At 36.2% G+C, this 19279-nt stretch overlaps 2 protein-coding genes across 4 annotated transcripts in view; one reads left to right on the top strand and one right to left on the bottom strand.

Annotated features, from left to right (window-relative positions):
- The window catches only part of LOC128157316 (centrosome-associated protein 350-like), a 50854-nt gene extending 42127 nt beyond the window's left edge, over nucleotides 1-8727 (top strand). For all 3 annotated transcript variants that reach the window (XM_052819814.1, XM_052819813.1, XM_052819812.1), the window contains exons 24-40: nucleotides 413-613; nucleotides 900-997; nucleotides 1388-1662; nucleotides 1795-1922; nucleotides 2129-2296; nucleotides 2430-2537; nucleotides 2632-2700; nucleotides 2823-2868; nucleotides 2987-3095; nucleotides 3797-4014; nucleotides 4332-4608; nucleotides 4798-5045; nucleotides 5186-5364; nucleotides 5469-5673; nucleotides 5799-7435; nucleotides 7737-7851; nucleotides 7983-8727. In XM_052819814.1, coding sequence (XP_052675774.1) covers nucleotides 413-613; nucleotides 900-997; nucleotides 1388-1662; nucleotides 1795-1922; nucleotides 2129-2296; nucleotides 2430-2537; nucleotides 2632-2700; nucleotides 2823-2868; nucleotides 2987-3095; nucleotides 3797-4014; nucleotides 4332-4608; nucleotides 4798-5045; nucleotides 5186-5364; nucleotides 5469-5673; nucleotides 5799-7435; nucleotides 7737-7851; nucleotides 7983-8629 — 4728 coding nt within the window. In that variant the 3' untranslated portion in view covers nucleotides 8630-8727. The remainder of the gene's footprint in view (nucleotides 1-412; nucleotides 614-899; nucleotides 998-1387; nucleotides 1663-1794; nucleotides 1923-2128; nucleotides 2297-2429; nucleotides 2538-2631; nucleotides 2701-2822; nucleotides 2869-2986; nucleotides 3096-3796; nucleotides 4015-4331; nucleotides 4609-4797; nucleotides 5046-5185; nucleotides 5365-5468; nucleotides 5674-5798; nucleotides 7436-7736; nucleotides 7852-7982) is intronic.
- Nucleotides 8728-13106: 4379 nt separating this feature from the next.
- LOC128156399 (glutamine synthetase-like) lies at nucleotides 13107-17508 on the bottom strand. The gene is made up of 7 exons (XM_052818510.1): nucleotides 17355-17508; nucleotides 16431-16602; nucleotides 15450-15611; nucleotides 15130-15276; nucleotides 14566-14693; nucleotides 14200-14399; nucleotides 13107-14085 (listed from the first exon to the last, which is right to left on the bottom strand). The coding sequence occupies exons 2-7, from the start codon at nucleotides 16591-16593 to the stop codon at nucleotides 13800-13802; spliced, it is 1086 nt and encodes a 361-aa protein (XP_052674470.1). The 5' UTR covers nucleotides 16594-16602; nucleotides 17355-17508; the 3' UTR covers nucleotides 13107-13799.
- Between the last annotated feature and the right edge of the window lie 1771 nt (nucleotides 17509-19279).

The raw sequence follows: 19279 nt of genomic DNA, 5'->3' as shown, positions 1-19279 counted from the left end.
TATAGGGAGAGGGCAATATTATAGAGAGATCTTGTGTGTCCAATTGCTGTGAATGTTACCTACATGTAAATATGTATGCGCAATGATATTTTTTAATCAAAGCTGAAAGTGTAGTAGAAAGTTTAGTCGGCATGGAAGAGAGATAGGAGCATGTCAGGGCTAGATGTTTGCATAGTTTAAGTGTTTTTGTGACATAAGGAACTTCATACAAAATGGTCATTATAATACTACAGGCAAAATATTCAGTCATATATCAGATGTATCATGCCAAAGTTCTTCATGCATTATTATGCTAGATTCCTTCATTGTATATAATGGCCATAATGTCTCATTTCATCCAACATATTCCAAGCTAGTTTGTCTGTGAATTCTTAGTTTGCTATGTTTTTGATGTCACCATGTGTCTATATAGGCTAGACAAGAGGCTCATGAGAAAGACATGATGCTGCTATCGAACAAGGCCCAGCTCGAGGCCATGGAGGCCATGTCAGGGCTAGAGACCGCTCGACTGCGAGGCACTGCTGCCTCCCAGGGGGCTGAGGAGGTCCTGTCCAGGCTGTCACGCCCCATGGAGAGTAGCGATAACATCAGGCCAAGGAAAGGCAGCAAACAGGTATACAGGGGCTCAAAAACCACAGGAAAAACTGGTGTACAACCTTGATATAGGATAATGTGTTGGTGTTTGTAGTGTGTGTATTTGTTAGTGCTCTCTGGTGATGTTAAAAATAGGGTAGTTTGATAAAGATTAAAAAGTTCATAGAGTTATACCTGGTATGTATAATTATCATTAGATCTGATTTACTGAATTATTCTTCCTTTTAAAAATGAAAACAAGTATCAGTGTACAAAGAATACAGAAAACATTGGAGGTTTATTATAAATGTACATTCTGTCTTCAGAGTGTGTCTCATGCCCCTGAGTCTACTCGCTCAGCGAGTCGGTCCTATACACAGCTTACCACTCGCTCTACACCTGACACATCAACCAGGAGTCAAAGGTCAGTTACCATTCAATCAGGATGAAAACCTAATAAGTGGATAAAACTTTTTTTTGAATCATGTTATTTACACAATAGAATATGTTTTTATGAATTCAGCTATCAAATATACCTTGTATATATCCTGCAATACTGTAAATTTCTAATTTAACGTGAGGAATTAATATCTGGGTAAAATATCGAGAAAAACATCTCACGAATTTTGAAATCTCGCTTTTATTTTCCAGACATATCAAGAAACTATGTTAAAAATTTGGCATTCGCGATTTTATGTTCTTACGATTTGATGGAAAACAGTTGAATTGTGGAATTTAGTTCTCGCGTAAAATATGGAATCTACAGTACTTAACAGTTCTTCAGTTCTTATTCATGCTTTGTTGTGATTCACAGTTCTGTAGACGAGGTGAAGACAGCTAGTGACACCCAGCGAGGAGCTGACAGTGACTCCTCCATCCCGTCCCTCAGTAAGGCTGAGGGCAGGGACGACAGCATGAAGGAGGACAGCATCAGTGAGGAACTGGAGGACTACACGCTGGACGAAACAATGACCGAGGACGAGATGGAGCGCAGCTTCCGCTCGATTCTTCCCTCGGAGAGCCATCGCAAACGTGCCAAAAAACAGTTGGATAATGTGTCCGTCACTTCTGACGAGGGCAGTGTGTCAGGTATGAACAGTTTGACTTCTGTTAAATGTTCATTGGATTTTATATCGGAATAATATAAATGACATATCAATAAACCATAGAAGTTTAATTTAAGGTCAGGTTTTCTAACAGAGATTCTTGTCTTTTCGGTAGCTCCAGCAACTCCACGGTACTCAATGGATGACCTGGGCTCGTTTATTGGGGAAGACTCTTTCAACAAATTCACTGAAGAGATGGTCAAACAGTTTATGAGGGAGGAGGAACTACGGGCTCAGCATCAGGTCTGCTCTTACTCAAATCTTCTGTGTGTATTGCTATATGGATGTATCATATATAATATTGATGGACTTTGATTAAGATAGAATTTTTTTTCATAATTACTTGTCCCAAGACTTGTGCAATAATATTGTAAAAATTTCGTTTCTTTACCAAAATTAGAATATTTTGAAATCACGCATAAATGTAGAATCTTAATCTGTCTTTCTAGTCATCTTTACTGAAACTTCGAGAGAAAGCATTAATGGAAAAAACGAAAGCAGAGTTGTCTTGGCTGGAACAACAAAAACAACGAATCCGCAACAAAGGAAAAGATGACAATTATCCACAAATAAACAAACGACAACGGGGACTCAAAATGAGGCTCCAGGAACAACAGGTAGGAGTACTGGTTTTGGTCAAATTAATTCTGAGTAAACATTGATATCCATGTATATTGAATTCATGCAATATGGCAAAGTTGCTGTTCTGAAAATGTTGCAATACATCAGAAAAATGGGTTTCCTCTTCAGGCGGAGATCAAACGTCTTCAAGAACAGAATGAGGCAGCATCCAGAGAGAGACAGTTGATTCTCCAACAGCACGAGGAAATCAGTCGACTCCGAAATCAGACGCAAAAGGTAGTTACACATCGGGATATTTTTTTAGCATATATTGCCATAACTTTGTATTAATTGACATGGCATAAATTTACATGGTTGTGACTTATTTTAGACCAAGACAAAGATTGGAGGGAGGCTAGGTCGACCATCAGAAGTACATACTGAGGATGAAGTCAGTGTTGTAAGGATTTTATTTTATCAAAGAATAGTTGGATTATCATATGAATTATTGCAGTTTTTAAAACCAATCACATTCAATGAAGATGAGCAAGGTTTACATGTCATGATTGTATTTTTTTTCAGTTTGATGAACATTCTGATGCAGCTGCAGAAACAAAATTAAAGAAAGGTATTATAAAATTATTTTTAAGTCAAATGTAATTAGGTTAATACTTGAAATTTTTAGATTAAATAACACACAATATATGTGTCTAAGTATCTACAATATATGTGTCTATCCTTTACAGATTACAAGTCTGATTCAGAGATCTACACAGAGCCAAAGTCTGTCGGCAAAAAAGGGAAGGCTGAAGGCAAGGCGATGGAGAAGATGAAGAAGATACATCTGGATGAAAAGTCAGTCTTCTACTAGTGTAAAAAAATATTGTATCAGATCAATGTCTTGGTACATACCATCAAATATTTAACTTGCTCAGTAATGTCATTGATGAATAATTGTATAATTCATAATCTTATATATTTGTGTTGATTTAGTAAATATGAAAAAGTTTTCTATATACACTATTAAGCAGCATTTGATACCAATGATGTTGACTTTTAGATGAATACAGTTAAATGATTGTGATTTGTTGTGTAGGTATCTGACCATTCATTTTGTTGCGTAGGTATCTGACCATTTTGTTGTGTAGGTATCTGACCATTTTGTTGTGTAGGTATCTGACCATTTTGTTGCGTAGGTATCTGACCATTTTGTTGTGTAGGTATCTGACCATTTTGTTGTGTAGGTATCTGATCGTTCATTTTGTTGCGTAGGTATCTGATCGTTCATTTTGTTGCGTAGGTATCTGACCATTTTGTTGTGTAGGTATCTGATCGTTCATTTTGTTGCGTAGGTATCTGACCATTTTGTTGTGAAGGTATCTGACCATTTTGTTGTGTAGGTATCTGATCGTTCATTTTGTTGTGAAGGTATCTGACCATTTTGTTGTGTAGGTATCTGATCGTTCATTTTGTTGTGAAGGTATCTGACCATTTTGTTGTGAAGGTATCTGACCATTTTGTTGTGTAGGTATCTGACCATTCATTTTGTTGTGTAGGTATCTGACTGTTCGCGAGCAGAGACTCCATGACAGAAGAAGAAATGTGGAAGATCTTCTGAAGTGGAAGAGAAGGCTGGATGAGGAAGAAGAGAAGATTTACAAGATGGAGCAGACGGCACTAAAGATCTGGGATGGTGATAAGAAAGACAAGGATGTCAAGGGCAGTGAAAAACAGAAAGACAATTTGAAACCGCCAGTCCGAAAAGACAAAAAGGGTTGGTATATGTTTTTGATAAGAATTGAATTGCAAAATTTAGTCGGTATCATATATTTATTGTTTTTTGGGTTTTTTTTAATAAAGAATCAAGTTAACAGTCTAGACTTATGGTCAACATAAACTGTTTTGTATAAAGAAGGATTGGAATTTCATATGTCTTGTGCACCTATTCTCCATAACTGAATTAATTAGAATTCAATACATAGTTAATTCTTTCGTTATCTTAATTTGAACACTTTTTATGAATGTGGAAAAAAAATTGTGATAAATATGATTAATTTGCAATAGATTTTAGAACAAATCTTTATATTTTAGACACACAAACTTATTCTTCAATACAAGAAGACAGTTTTGTTTCGGAAGCCATCTCCACGGCCAAAGATGATTCCATCAAGAAGTCAGTGACAGAAACGCCCCAAACGGAGCTGGTTATCAGTGCAGAGAGTTCACCGGAAGAGGTGAAGGGAGTGTCAGCAGAGCGGGCGGCCAAGTACAAGACATCTCTGGGGAGAAGCGCGAGTGAGAGCTCTATCCCTGAGGAGGTCCTGTCCCAGTCCAGCATAGAGGAAGCTACTGTCACCCCCAACAGAAAGTATGTTGTATAGATCTATTTATAGATTTAGCTTTATTTGATTTGCTTTTAAATTAACAAAAAATTACTGTTAGATTTTTTTTCTCAGCTGAAAATTTGATACTAGACTTTTAAGAGAAATAAATAGGGCATTAAGATGTTGTATGTATTTGATAGTAGTTGATTATACTGTTATTTTTGTAATTTTAGGATTAAATCATCAGTTATTGAGTCTTCGGCACTAAATGACAGTTATGGTGACAATACATTTGTTGATGAGTCCACAATGGCCACCAGCCGCGATAAAGTTAGCAAAAAATCCCCTCGATCTCCTCTAGAAAAGCTCAACAAACAAAAAATCAACATCCCACTCGCAGGAAGAGACTTCAAAACTCGTCGACATGGCAACAGAGGTCGAAGTTCAGAAAGTGAATCTGAAGAGTCCATATCACACACAGGTATGAGAACTCTCTGAATAAGAGGCAATCACTGCATTTACATATGACTTTAGCTTATAACAGGAAGAAATAGTGACCTTTTATGTTATAAGTTATCATTGATGCATTTAATGATGGACAATTTTTTTTATCCTTTTCAGATGTTTCTACCTACACTGAGACACAGTCTGATCTGAGTGATTTTGAAGGGCGTGTGAGAGCCCTGACTGAGGAACTGAAGCGAAGAAAGATCCAGGCTGACAAGTTGAAGAAAGAGAGGAAAAAGAGGAGGAAAGACATCCTGAAAAACAAGGAAGAGGCCCTTAAAAAGCAGATAGAGGTTGGGCGCACAATATTATTGCAAGAGTAAAACAGTCCTTTTGATCTCTTTGGAAGTATTTTGATTGTTATCTTGTTTGTACCATTGTTTCATTTCTTCTATAGGCATTGGATAACCAGATTGATCAGCTGAAGTCTGAGATCCACAACACGACAGAGCGAGAACCGTCCAAGGTTAGGCCCCAGATCCTGAAGCCCAGCGTTAGTCCCGCCAAAAAGTTACCAGAGGCCACCACCCCCAAAGTGGTCAGCAACGACGACAGTGGGACAGATTCCACCCAGAGTTCCCCCTCTGTCATTGAGGATAAAGGTAAAAGAATTGGATTCAGACCATGGTTTTGTATTGATCATTTGGCCAGTTATTTGTCAATGTTATATAAGTATTTACTAGAAAACCATCCCAGTATACTGATGTTGTGCTTATTTTTTTCACAGACTCCAAACCAAACTCCCCTGTATCCAAGTCCACCCCAGTGTCTAGTCGCATTCCTGCTCCACTGGACAAGATATCAGAGGGAAGTGAAAGTTCCAGATCTGCAAGAAGGAAGGATGACAGTTCAGTGACAGAGGAAATAGAAACCGCAGCTGATGACAGTAGTGTGTCAGGTGTCCTCAAAATCCCGAAATCACCTGTCAGTGAAAAGCAGACTACATATAAGGACGATGATTCCTACTCCATGGACTTTGAGAGGACTCCTAGTCTTGCTGGGCCTCCTTCGGAGAGACCCCCAGTCAGTGCCAGAAGTACAGAGGTCAGCCATCTTAAGTCTGGATTCAATGACCAAATTTCTGAAGCTATATCAGCCGTATGCAGTGAACACATTGATGATTCTGTCAGATCTGAAAGTTTTGTTAAACCTCTGGACTTGAAAAATGACCTTGATGAGCCTATTTCACCCCAATCATCCCGGCCTTCCAGTGAAAAGAGTGAGCAATCCTATACAGGGCGTTCCACAGACTTGGAGTCTGCGTCTGAATCTGAGCAGTTTTCTGCTGCCCCATCAGATCAGCCAGAGCGACTGATGAGAGAGGAGAGTGTGATTGACAGTATCACTGATGCAGCACAGAATACAGAGGACGAATCGGAACAATACCCAGTGTTCCAAACCACAGCCAAGCCTCAGGAAGAGGAAGATGAAACACCCATTAACTCCCCCAGGGATAGCTCTGATTTCTCTCAGATTGATGACCCTATGGCAGACTTTCAACTGGGGGATCGTGTTTCTGTCACAACCGGTGATAGGAAGCGAAGAAGAGGACAACTTCTGTTTAAAGGAAAGGTTCATTTCGCTCCTGGAGTATGGGCTGGTGTTGAGCTGGAACAGCCGGAAGGTAAAACTGATGGTACAGAAGACGACAAGCAGTACTTCAGCTGTCAACCGGGATTCGGCATCTTTGTGCCTGGGAATGACCTGATGCCGGCTCCTACCCCCACCCCCAGGAGTATCAGTCATCTGAGTGCCGGCAGTGTTACTGATGAGTCTGAAGAAGAACCAGAGGTGGCTGAGGAACAGGACTTGAGCAAACTGATCAGTGAGGCTGACCAAAATGTCAGGGAGTTCGAAGAGAAAGCAGAGAAGCAGGACAAACTAGCAGACGTGATCACGGATCAGATCCTGGAGAAAGTGGTCAGTGACGAGGTTAATGTTATAAACGAAATCTCCGACAAGAAAGTTCCCCCTCCAGTGGCTCCTAAGCCAAAAAAGCCTGCAACAGAGGCTGTTCAAGAGGACAAGGAAAACCAAGTTTTGATGAATGGACACTTGTCTCCCCCAGAATCTGACAGTGGTAAGAACTCGCCTCTCCAGAAGAAAATAGATGCATCTAACAAAGTGGTGGACAATCTTCTAGATGATGCGTTGACCAAAATGTTGAAAATCAACAAGAAAAAGAGAAACCTAAATAACAATCTAAAGGTTACACCAGACTTGGTGGATCTTTCCGTTTCCCCAACAAAAGAGCTGATGGATGTTCTAGGCCGTGAAGATGAGGAGGAAGAAGAGGAGGACCAGAGCAATGTGCCCCCCAGACCCAGCTCACCGATGCCAGGCAGCTCTCCAAAGAATAGTCGGGTAGGTCCTTAGTTCTATTTCAGAACACCTGTCCCACATAACATATGAAGTAAAATTCTGTGTGTTGCAAATATGAAGAAGATCAATAATTTTTGTAAGTAATCCCCCCCCCCCCCCCCCCAATTTTAAGAATCTACATGAAAAAGATCATCATTAATTTTCTTGATATATTTCGGTATAATAGATCCTAGTAGTTGACTCACTGAAATTCTGTTTTCTTGGTACAATCTTCGGACATGTGTCTAATGTGATATTGTATCTTAGAGAAGTTGATTCAATGAAACTGGTTATTTTTTTACAGTTGAAGGCATTGGATGATGACATCAATGCCTTGTTTGACAATGATTTCGAGGAGGATGAGATGTTCACTGGACTTACCCCAACAAAGGATCCCCCTCCTTACCCCGGGACCCCAGGTATGACAGAGTTCATTAACAGTTATCATGTAAATAGTAAATGTATGCTAGGCAAGAGAAAACATGTGTACAAAGTTCACATATACAATGAATGTGTCATTATATGTTAATTTTATCATTCAATTTTACAGAACCTAAGATGGATATGAAAAAGTTGGCTGATGAAATGAGAATAGCAGTTCCTCATTGTAGTGACCAAGTCAGGAGGATTGTTGCAAGTGCTGTTGAAATTCATTTCCAGCATCGTACAAATGGGGAATCTATCAACGGACTTGAGCCTCCGGAGTCCTATTTCACACAGGAAGAATTGGAAGAGGAAGGACTGGAGAACAGCAGTCGGCGTGTGTACAAGAAACTGTTGTTTGATCTGACAGGTGAACTATTGAAGGAGATATACAAAAATGAACTCAAAGAGGACCCACCACCCTGGCAAAAGCCCAAACAACGACGTCAGAAATATTTCCGTGGTGCTTCTCCACCAAAGGGGGTGGATACATTAACGCCAATTGTTCAAGAGGCGGTCATAGACATGTTAGGTTTGAATGGTTCACGCAAACTGGATCGAAATAAGTGGAATGTTCGTAAGAAGAAAGATCATGTGGACAATATTCTAGTTCAGGAGTTGCGTGAAGAGGAACCTGAGTGGGTGAATTACGACAATGATGAGATCGCTGTCAAAATGCAACTGACTGACAACATTTTTGAGACGCTGTTGACAGACACTGTGCATGTTATGAGTAAGATCTACCAGAAAAGAAAAATGGCTGTGAATAATTGACTATATGGCTACAAAAGTGTTTGAATGTAGAACTTTACAATGAGACGTCTGATTGCCAAGAACTCCGTGCTACTAAATGGCAAACATAATGGAGACGAGACTGGGAATGAGTTTGTAAAAAAAAAAGTGTTTGTTATTTATATCTTGTGTATATACATGTGTAGATAAAATATTTATTATCATGACCTCAAGGGGTGTGCCATGAACTGTTTGTGGCAGAGTGAGGATGAGAGAGGGGAAATGTTCGTTGGCGTGTATGAGAGCATTTGAACTGCATGAATAGATGTTTGTAGTGCATGCAATCATTAAGCATGATTATTTTAAGGTTTTGTGAGGTCAAAGAGCAACAGACAGACATAGTCATTGATGAGAGATCTTGGACCAATTGTTATTCACAAAAGTTGTTATTCAGTTACATTTTCAATTCAGCAGTGATGATTAAGAGATCCGATGTTATTTACTCATTTTCCGTTTCATATCAATGATTTCATTATTGACTTTGTTTTATTTCAGTCATATTTTGATTACAATGGTACCTTTGTTGATGTTTTTAATAATTGATACACATACTCAGGATAAGTTATCTTGAATCCGTCCATTTGTGTTGTTGAAAAAATTATGGTTGAATTTAATTCAAATAACATAGAATTCACGATATAAGGCGACACACATCTACTTTATTCTTCTGTAGAACAGTTTGGGGGTCAAACTTCTGTTTTACCCTGTAGGAGAGATTTTAGGGAAGTTACTTTCGAATACCCCTGTAGATCGTTATATACACTGCCAGGTATCCACACAAATTCTAAACACTTGTAAATTAGATAGGGATTTTTTGAAGTGATTTTATTTGTTTCTGAAATGTTTAAAGTGGTTGACTGTTTTTTCTTATGCTAATACAGCTATATTTACTAACCCAGCTTGCATTTATTTTTGTCATTAAGATCAGTAACTGCATGTATTTCAGCTGGAAATTCAGTTAAGCATTTTATCTCCATTTTTTGTCACATAGTTCATGGTCACCTTAATTTAATTGGTTCTTCAAGTAATTTTTTCATATTGGAGGGAAAATTGTCATCATTTGATTGAGTCAATTTCATTTAACCATCAGTGTCTTACTTGGAATTGGTGCTTTGGAATTTTTCATTTAGTGATTATTTTCACTCTCATTTTGAATTTTTTTTTTTGTCTCCAGAAATTAGACTGTGACTAAATCTTGGCAAATACATCTCATTTCATAAAATCTTCAAGTAAATTAATTTTTTGATATTTTTAGTTGAAGGGGTATCATTCCAGTGTAAGGTTTCATTATAATGTCATATTTTAAAAGTGCTCAACATTTCTCTCTGGAGACCAGATATACTTCTACATTAAGAAAATCCATTGTCTGTTGTATAGTTTATTTTTCTATTCTTTGTTAATGCAGAACTGAAAAATGGTAAAATTGTTCCCTGATTTTCCATTCAACCATAACCATGAACCCTATGAATGCGAGATCTGCAGAATGTTTGGAACAAGTGCTAACTTTTTGGAGTTGTTTTGTGTGTGTATTTTGTTTTCCGTTTAAATGATAATATTTTGTGATATTATTGTATACCTTTACACATGATAGTCGAAGTTTAAGGTACATGGAACACTACAGAACAAAGAGTAGATAACTCTAGTTTAACAGAAATAGATCTGAATATTTTGTTTAGGACTCTCCTTTTTTGTTTTTTTCTGTATACATAACATTAGACCAAGCTGTAGCAGCTTATACTTATGTAGAAAAAGATCTTGTTCATTTTTCTGACTAGAGTCTGCACACAATTAAGTGAACTTTACTGGAAATGTGTCCACTAAAAATATTTCAGTTTTTATTGATTTTGAAATATTGTGTTTATGAAACCAATAAATCCATTCAAAATTTTATTTTGAAGTCTTAACAGATCTGGTGACTGAACAAGAATCAATTGTACATATGTAGCTACTTGAACCATACTTTCTTACTTTATTTATTTGTTATTTATATTTTAAGTGTCTAATTTATTCTCTTAGCAATAGATTTTTCTTCCAGTGTAGGTTTATAAAAATCGGATGCACATTTTCTCACCTTAAAATTTAGAAGAAATAGCCATCAGCCTTGATAACTTCTACAAACAAATGAATACCAATATTTTTCCCTGTCATATTTTCTTATTTTATACAACATGGTTTTCATAACATTTTTTGCTGGAATTTAACAAGTATAGTTGAACTATTTTTACAGTAGTCATTGTTAAGAAAACTTTTTTTTGTAAACTATGCAAAACCCTTGTCTTGCTTCTTGATGATAGAGGCAGAAATAAAACTATAAACCAACAAGCTGTGTCCTCTTGATTTCATTTCGTATAGTGGGTTCAGGGAAAACTGTCAATGATTCAGGAACAAGTGATTTTATTTTCAAAAGAACTTTTATTTACCTGGTAATAATTTATGTATAGGCCTACTGTAAATTCCTAATATTAAACACAATGAATTAATATGTGCATAGAATTGCTAGAAGTATCCATCGCAAAATTTATAATAAAGCTTTTATTTTTCAGATAGTATGAAATTATAACAAAAGTTTGGCACTCATAAATTTAAATGCTTGTGATTTTATACAAAGCGACAGAATCACAGATTATACCTGTAATGCTCCCAGGTAAAAAAGGAACCTACAGAACAAAAGTTGTGAAAGTTTTGTATTCTATATTAAGGGCATTGATTTTATCTCTGGACTGGAGGAATGACCGAATGCTGTAATTGAGTCTGTGCGTTGCTGTGTACCACGTCATATTTATCTACACAAAGGTAGAGACCTTATGGTGAATTATTTTATTGAAGGCTCACTTCAGAAATAGATTGAGTCTAGATTGTGTGTAATTTGGTTTCTACTTTTCAGTAAGGACCAGACATAAAAGTACATATATATAGGTCTAGTGTGTCAAGCACTAAAATGACCTTGACATTATGCCAAACACTAAGGGTCAGAGCTTGGTTTTTTTTTTGGTTAATATAATGTTGTTTGCACTAGCCACACAGATACAGCTTCTGCTGGGGGTAATTCATCTTTGCACTGTTGCTAACCTATCTTTATCGAATTAAAAATTATGCTTAAGGGGCAATGAAAACTGTACACTCAGCTTATTCTTTTCTATTACTTGTACTGGTATATAAATTACCTCTCTTTATTCATGTTGATCATTTTTGGAACAAAAAAAATAATAATCAGATCACCCCAAATATTTTTAACATGTCTATTAAAAATATCATTTTGTTTGAATTATCTTAATATATTCATGATTACATAACTTAAAGAATGGTAACACCACAGGCTAGTTCCTTTGACATTCCTTTCTCTATGTTCAACTCATGTGTTCAAGTGCAGAAAACATGCTCTCGTAACCCAAATCATTAATTAAGGTGTACTACTTTCTCAAAAATCACGGTCACCAGTGCTGTACTTATACACTAGCAACTGCATACAATTTTGGTTCCTAGCAAAAATTTCACTTTGTGAGGAGTATACAAACAGTACTGCAGCAAAGATGCTGTGGGAGGGACAGGATTTAATTTTTAAAGCATATGTTGATGTTTGCTACACTAAAAAATTTACAATGAACGCAAATATGCAATGTTTAAAAAAATATATACTTCTCTTTTTATACCAGTGGCATATATTTTTTTTATACATAGCTTAATAGCTTATTTTGCGTTACCCCCCCCCCCCCCTTTTAAAAAAAAAAATCATTGTTGATATTGTGTGTAAAAAAATGTTTTAATGTAGGCTAGTCTGTGTACTCCTTACCTTATGCATGTTATACAACTCACTCTCTCTCTCTCTCTCCCCTCTCTCTCCTGCAATCTGAAACTGACACCATCAGTCAATTGTCAATATAAATGGTATGTTGAGGCTTACATGGAGTGAACTATCTTATCAAGTTCATGGCAAGGTATCCGTAGGTGACCGGTTCAAACCCTGCCATGAGCACTTGCTGTGCTATTGGACATTGACCCAATGATAATGACTTTCATAGAGCAGACTAGGGTTATATATATGACAAAAGAACAGGCTGGTTATGTGTATATAACCCGTTTTCCTGACCAGCTTTACTTATCTGTTAGATGTCCTTTATGCACTGTTCTAAATGCAGACTGGATTGGAAAGTGCGACTGTTCAAATACAGCTATCAAAACAACTGTTATCTTGTCAATATCAGTCCAGCTGTCAAAAAAATCGATCGTTGCAATCTCATTCTTTGATCAGATTTGCGCAAAATATCACATTTGTTGACTAGTCATGCAGACGACCAACAGTCATCATAGAGTATTCACAGCTAGGTCATGTATATCAATGTCAATTTATGCTAAATTTATCCAGCATTATCCAGATCAAATTCATGCACGTCCGAATATATTTGCACCAAGTTAAAATGCGCAAAACCCGATATTACTCTTGCTATTCATTTACAACAAGTTTTGAAAGAGTTGTTTATTTTTTTATTTTATGTAACAATTTATTAAGTTGCTTTCAAATATACATGCATCAGAGAATGAGATTCCCCTCGATAAATACATTTTGTCAAATGCATGAAACCCAAGTATACTATATTGGTATATCTATCTTTTGGATAGCTGTTAATGACAAACTAGTATATAAAACAATAAAAATGCAAAATACAAAATTTAAAATAAAAAAAACAATCTGCATAGGACATGACAGCATGATTTACAATAAATATGAAATGGATATAAAAATATAGTACCAGACTTTTGCAGCATGTGGTTAGGATAAAAATACATCTTAAGCTAGCTCTAAATCGTCAAAGTTCAAAATAGAGTCAAATTGAATTTATCACACTACGTTTAATTATCTACTAACTAGTAAATACCATTTGACACTACTTGTTAACATTTGACATATAAAGGCTTGATGAACACTTCCAGAATCAATCAAACAAGTCTTTGATGAAAGATCAACAAAATAGACAAATGAACTCATACAAACAACCTTTTATCATTACAAGTACCAGTACTGGAAAATAAACCCTTTTCTTCCAGGAACAGAACAAAAAGACCCTTTTTTACAAACAGAACAAAAAGATCTTTTTTTTATAAACGTAACAAAACCAACACATGTACAAACATAGAAACACTATTGAGGCAGTGTCTAGTCAAAACACGTGGTCCTGACAATGACTTCCGTCACAGCGTAGGGATCACAGTTTGAGGAGGGTCGTCTGTCCTCCAGGTAGCCCTTCTTTTCCTCTGCCACTTGGCGAGGAATTCGGATACTGGCCCCGCGGTTAGCGATTCCTGCAGAGAAGTCATGGATACTTGAGGTTTCGTGGAATCCTGTTAGTCGACGCTCATTGTCCTTTCCTTCTTTGGGGTCGTAGGCTTTGATGTGTCGTACATGGTGTTTGGAGAGTTTTTCAATAGCATCCTCAATATATCTGTAAAAGATGAGGACAATCAGATTAATTCAAGAAATTTTGACGACCAGAGGTTATAAAAATAATATCTGACAACCATCTTTCCTCATATTGTCAAATGAGAATTTCACTCACTTGATTCCTCCATCCTCTCTCATCTGCAGGGTGCTGTAGTTACAGTGGGCTCCTGCTCCATTCCAGTCTCCCTCGATGGGTTTTGGGTCAAGGGTCACGACAACTCCAAAGTCTTCTGCTACCCTGTGTAATAAATATCGCCCGATCCACAAATGGTCTCCCATATCTATACCCTCACAGGGTCCAACTTGGAATTCCCACTGAAATATGAAAATTTTGGTGTAATAATGACATGTTTACAACTTTCCAGCAAATATCAGCAGAAAATATACACATTAAAATATTAACATTTTTATCTCCTTTAATTGTTAAAAACTATTTTGATCTTGGCATCTGTTTCAAGGAGGACAACTCTGTTATGCTTACCTGTGCTGGCATGACTTCAGCGTTACAGCCTGCGATTTTGACTCCAGCATAAAGGCAGGCCCTGTAGTGAGCCTCAATGATATCACGACCGTACACCTTGTTGGCCCCCACTCCACAGTAGTATGGACCTGGAAACACAATAATCAGGTCAGAGTAAAAAAAAAAGTTACCTGTGAAAGAGGGCAACAAGATAAAAATAGCACAAAACATTAAATAAATTGGAAACAATTCATGCAATGAATACCAATAGGGCAGTGTCATGTTAAAATTATTTTTGCCACAATGTTATCCTCATGCACTCGGACAAAAGATTTGAGAGGTTTTACTCCTTTTAAGTGTCAGTTAATTTACCTCATTCCTTTTGAAGTTAATAACATGACCTTGAACTACATTTACATTGCTCGTCATGAAACTGACCCCACACAGACTTGTGTATTTGTTTGTTTATCAGCCCCTGGTCATAAGGTCAATAAACAAGCCAATCAAGATTACTCATGCATGCCCAGAACTAGTATCTTATTTGCATAGGTAACTCTCTGTAAATTGCTTTGTGTAATGTATTACCCTGTGGTCCTGGGAAGCCGTTTTTGGGCCAGCCAAATGGGTGGCCGTCCGTGTCCAGCAGAGTATACTCCTGCTCAATCCCAAACCAAGGCTTCTTGTCCTTGGCCTGCTCCATCACCTCATTGCACGTCTTCCTTTGGTTGGTTTCTAATGAGAGTGGGAAACAAAGCAAATATTTACTTCTACTTATAATTAACTGATGAAAGAAATAACAGAATATTTTTTATTTAAAAATTGAACAGGAGAAAAGAAAGCATAATTTTATGCAAGAATTCCCCTCAACACACTATATAAGGCCTAACTAAGTATTGAATTATTACCTGCTGGTTTTTTGTTGTATTTGAAGACCTCACAAAGCACCAGCTTATTTGGGTCCCTCCTGAAGGGGTCTCTGAAGATGGCCACGGGGTGGAGATACATGTCAGAGTTAGAGCCCTCGGCTTGGTATGTGCTGGAGCCGTCATAGTTCCAAATTGGACAATCTGGATATTCCAAGTTTAATTACTCTATTAATTTTTTTTCAGGAAAAATATATGTATTTATTGGAAGAAATTTTAAAAAAATATACCAGAAACTCACTTTATTTTACTCCGAATTTAATTCATTACCTTGAACTATTTTTTTTTATTTACATTTTGTAAATATAACATAACCAGGCCCTAACCACTCGCCTTAATGCACTCGCGAGTTTAAAAAACCCCACTTGCTTTTAAAGCTATAAATAAACCAGCATGATGCTGCAGTGATCACGTTAAGTATTTATATAGGTACACGCAAGTTGTTCATGGTGACCGGGTTTTCTGCCTTTGAAAAATTGCTTAACAGACACTTCTGTAAGTCAAGGTTACTACAGCATGAACCTGCATTATCCTGAAAAATCTGGCCATGATGACAATCATTTCAGTTCTTTTGTACTTATCAGTTCCGTTTTCACTCTTGGCCATTTAGGGGCCTAATATTATCTATAAAGACCATAGAACCATGAATTTGTCATTTTTAATGTCCTCCTTAAAGATAAAGTGTCACCCTTAAACAATGAATGCCCCCCCCCCCCCCCAGAATGATTCACTAGCATCTGTTTTGAGTCATCTTCAACTTTGTCCACATAATTAATGTATCATACTGTATCATATCAAAATCCAAAGGTCATGATGAAGAGCTCTTCAATTCCATATCCCAAGTGCGTAAAAAAAAAAATTATAATTCATTGCCATGCTACCATAAATCTTACGTCAAAGAGATCAAAATATTCAAAGAATTAATAAATCTCAATAAAAATAAACACATCATGACAAATTTACCTTTTGGGCTCTTGGGTTCAAAGTCCAGGGTCCTGCATTTAGAACGGACCCCCTCCCCTGTTCCATCGATCCAGATGTACTCCAGCATGACTTTTGTGTCAAGAGGAAGGGTCATGTACCGTTCCAGAACATTCTTATCTGTTGCTGCTGTGTGTAATGACATTTTGGAGACCTGAATTTTGAGAAACAATAATATAATGACACTTCTTGCAAGTAAAATCAATGAGTTGTCTATTCCCCTAATCTTTGATAGCCCTTGCCTTTAGCCCAACAAATTATTGGTATCTTGTATCATCTCCGAGTTCGACATGACCTGCTTGCAAATAGAAGTTTCCGTACTTGTTGGAACCTTTTTATTAGTTAGAGTTACAAAAGCAGCTCCGATCATTGCCCTGTCATGCTGTTTACTCGTGCATCATTTCCTCACTGTGAGCAAGTGCACGACGCCCTGACCTTCTAAATACAATGAAGACTTTCCTTAACCCGGTGTAAATAACTACAAGATCTACTGTGTTTATTAAATTGCAAATTATGAAATGCATCTAAACAGCTGTCCAAATATCTCATGGCTGTGTGTGAAATACATCATTATGTAACCCGCAAAGAGTGATGTCAGTCAACGTTAAGCCTTATTTCCTATAACTGTACATTAACGTTAAATAACTGATCGAAGAATTATATAACTAAATGCGCTGGGGATAGTTTAACAGTTTTAATGCATTTGATTTATCAAACCTGACATACGGAGCCGAGAATTGTGTAACCTACATACTATTATTGCAAACCGCACAAGGAAAATTATCAACAAAAATCAGCTGATTTTGATAGAGTGACTCTCGGACTCGTGTGTGCAATTGCAAGAAGAATAGTTACACTTGATAAATGCAAAGTAAAAACTTATTTAAAAATATATGTCTAACTTACCTAGTTTGTACAATAAAGACTCCCAAATTCGGTATGACTGCTCAATTTGATCACTTTTTACAGTTTGAGTAAAATTTTCCAGCGTTGCAGAATGAGTACTTTCATGCTGAAAGCTGATTGGTCAAATTAGATTTTCTTATTTTTCATTGGTTGCCTTTTCGTTTCATTAATAATGTCACGTTCTTTGTGGCTGTATAGGCCACTCATGAACATAGAAATATGCCTTTTTCCAGATATTCTATTGGAAATAAACCCTAGATTTTAGATTATTAAAAATACATGCAAAGTTAATAGTAGATCTTTTCAAAATTATACAGAAGAGACTGGTACATTTCTTTTAAAAAAATATTGGTTTTCATCTGTGAAATAGATCTATGCACAATAATATATGAGCTGTATTTTTTAAAATATCCATTTTGCTGTAAAATGTGCTAATTGATATGATAATTCTGATAAAATTTAAGATTAAAACGAGCAATAAATTTAATCAGAAAAGTTGCTTCTTTACAATTGATATATTGTACAGAACGACAATAAACAGATATATAAAGGTTTGCTTCAATGTTAGTCTTTAGATACGCTTCCCCTAAAAATACAACTCATATAAATCTTATAGTTTATCATTTCAAAGAATCTGCACTGGAAATTTCTAAAATAAAAAAATGTAAATCGGAATAAAGACACCTAATTAATTTTGTATATCTTTTATTTGTTTTGAAAACCAGTCACAATTAATTAACTCGTCCACTTGATTAGATTAAAGTTTTACTCTTATTAAAGATATGACATCTGTCACTCATGCTTTCAGTGCTAATTGCTATTGCTTTCGATTCTTATCAATTATCGGAATGTACGCCACGGGCACAATTCTTGCAGGTCCAGAATTTACTAGAAAATTCTTTAATTATATCATCTAAAGCATTTGATAATGTCGTCGATAAATTTTTTTTTTTTCAGTTCAGTTCAGTTTATTTCACTCAACACCATATAATGGTACAAGAGGTACATAAGAAGAACAAACATATTTACATATATACAATATAGTTGTAAAGTTCAAGTAAGTAAGTGGGGTGAACGAACAATATGATTAATTTTTAAAATAAAGAAACACAGTTTTCTTAATGTGATATAATCGACTGAAGACATGATTTCATAAAACTTTTTAGTGTTAGGAGAAGAACAGTAATATTTATCTAAAAACTGACTTCGTAATTTACTTAATGCCTTGCATTCTAATATAACATGAAATTCATCACCAATTTTGTTACAATTACACAAATTACAATAACGTTTACTTCTTTCAACAATACCCCACCTTCCTATTTCAACCGGAAGATGATGATTTGTAGTTCTAAACTTAACTAATATTTTTCTTAATTTACTGGGTAACAAGAGTAAGTAGCGTTCACATTCAAAATTTGTTTTATAAATTCTATATATAACACCCTTAGTCGATTCCTGAATATCGTTATGCCATTTTTGTAAAAATTGATCTCTTAACCTTTGGTTAATAGTTGTCTTAATCCAACTGGAGTTGTAATGGTACGATTCGTGATCACACCATAAATTTGAAAGCCCACATTTATCTAAAACATTTTTTAAAGAGCATAGCCATGGATTTAATATTTGTCCCTTATCAAAAAGAATACGTACATACATATATATGATTTTGCTTAACTTGTTTTCACTGCTATTGATTATGTTGGCCCAGAATGAAATCATTCTAGTAAAAATGGTTATATACAGAGGAAATCGTCCAGTTTCGCCATATACCATATAACTAGGTGTACAACTTTTCAGATTAAGTATATGTTTCAAATATTTTAAATGGACACGTTCAATAATTTCAATATTTTCATAACCCCAGACTTCGCATGCATACAATAAAACTGGTACAACAATTTTATCAAATAAATCTAATTGAC

This window comes from Crassostrea angulata, chromosome 7 (genome assembly GCF_025612915.1).
Source record: "Crassostrea angulata isolate pt1a10 chromosome 7, ASM2561291v2, whole genome shotgun sequence".
Classification (NCBI taxonomy): domain Eukaryota; kingdom Metazoa; phylum Mollusca; class Bivalvia; order Ostreida; family Ostreidae; genus Magallana; species Magallana angulata.
Note: the sequence above shows the minus strand (reverse complement) of the source record. Positions and strands in the feature narration are given on the sequence as shown.

Excerpts from the sequence above, each read along its gene's own strand:
- LOC128156399 (XM_052818510.1), bottom strand. The coding sequence starts at position 16,593 with ATGTCATTACACACAGCAGCAACAGATAAGAATGTTCTGGAACGGTAC. Across the intron at positions 14,694-15,129 it reads CGGCTTCCCAGGACCACAGG|GTCCATACTACTGTGGAGTG; the intron begins GTAATACATTAC and ends TTGTGTTTCCAG. Across the intron at positions 14,400-14,565 it reads CTGAAGTCATGCCAGCACAG|TGGGAATTCCAAGTTGGACC; the intron begins GTAAGCATAACA and ends TTCATATTTCAG.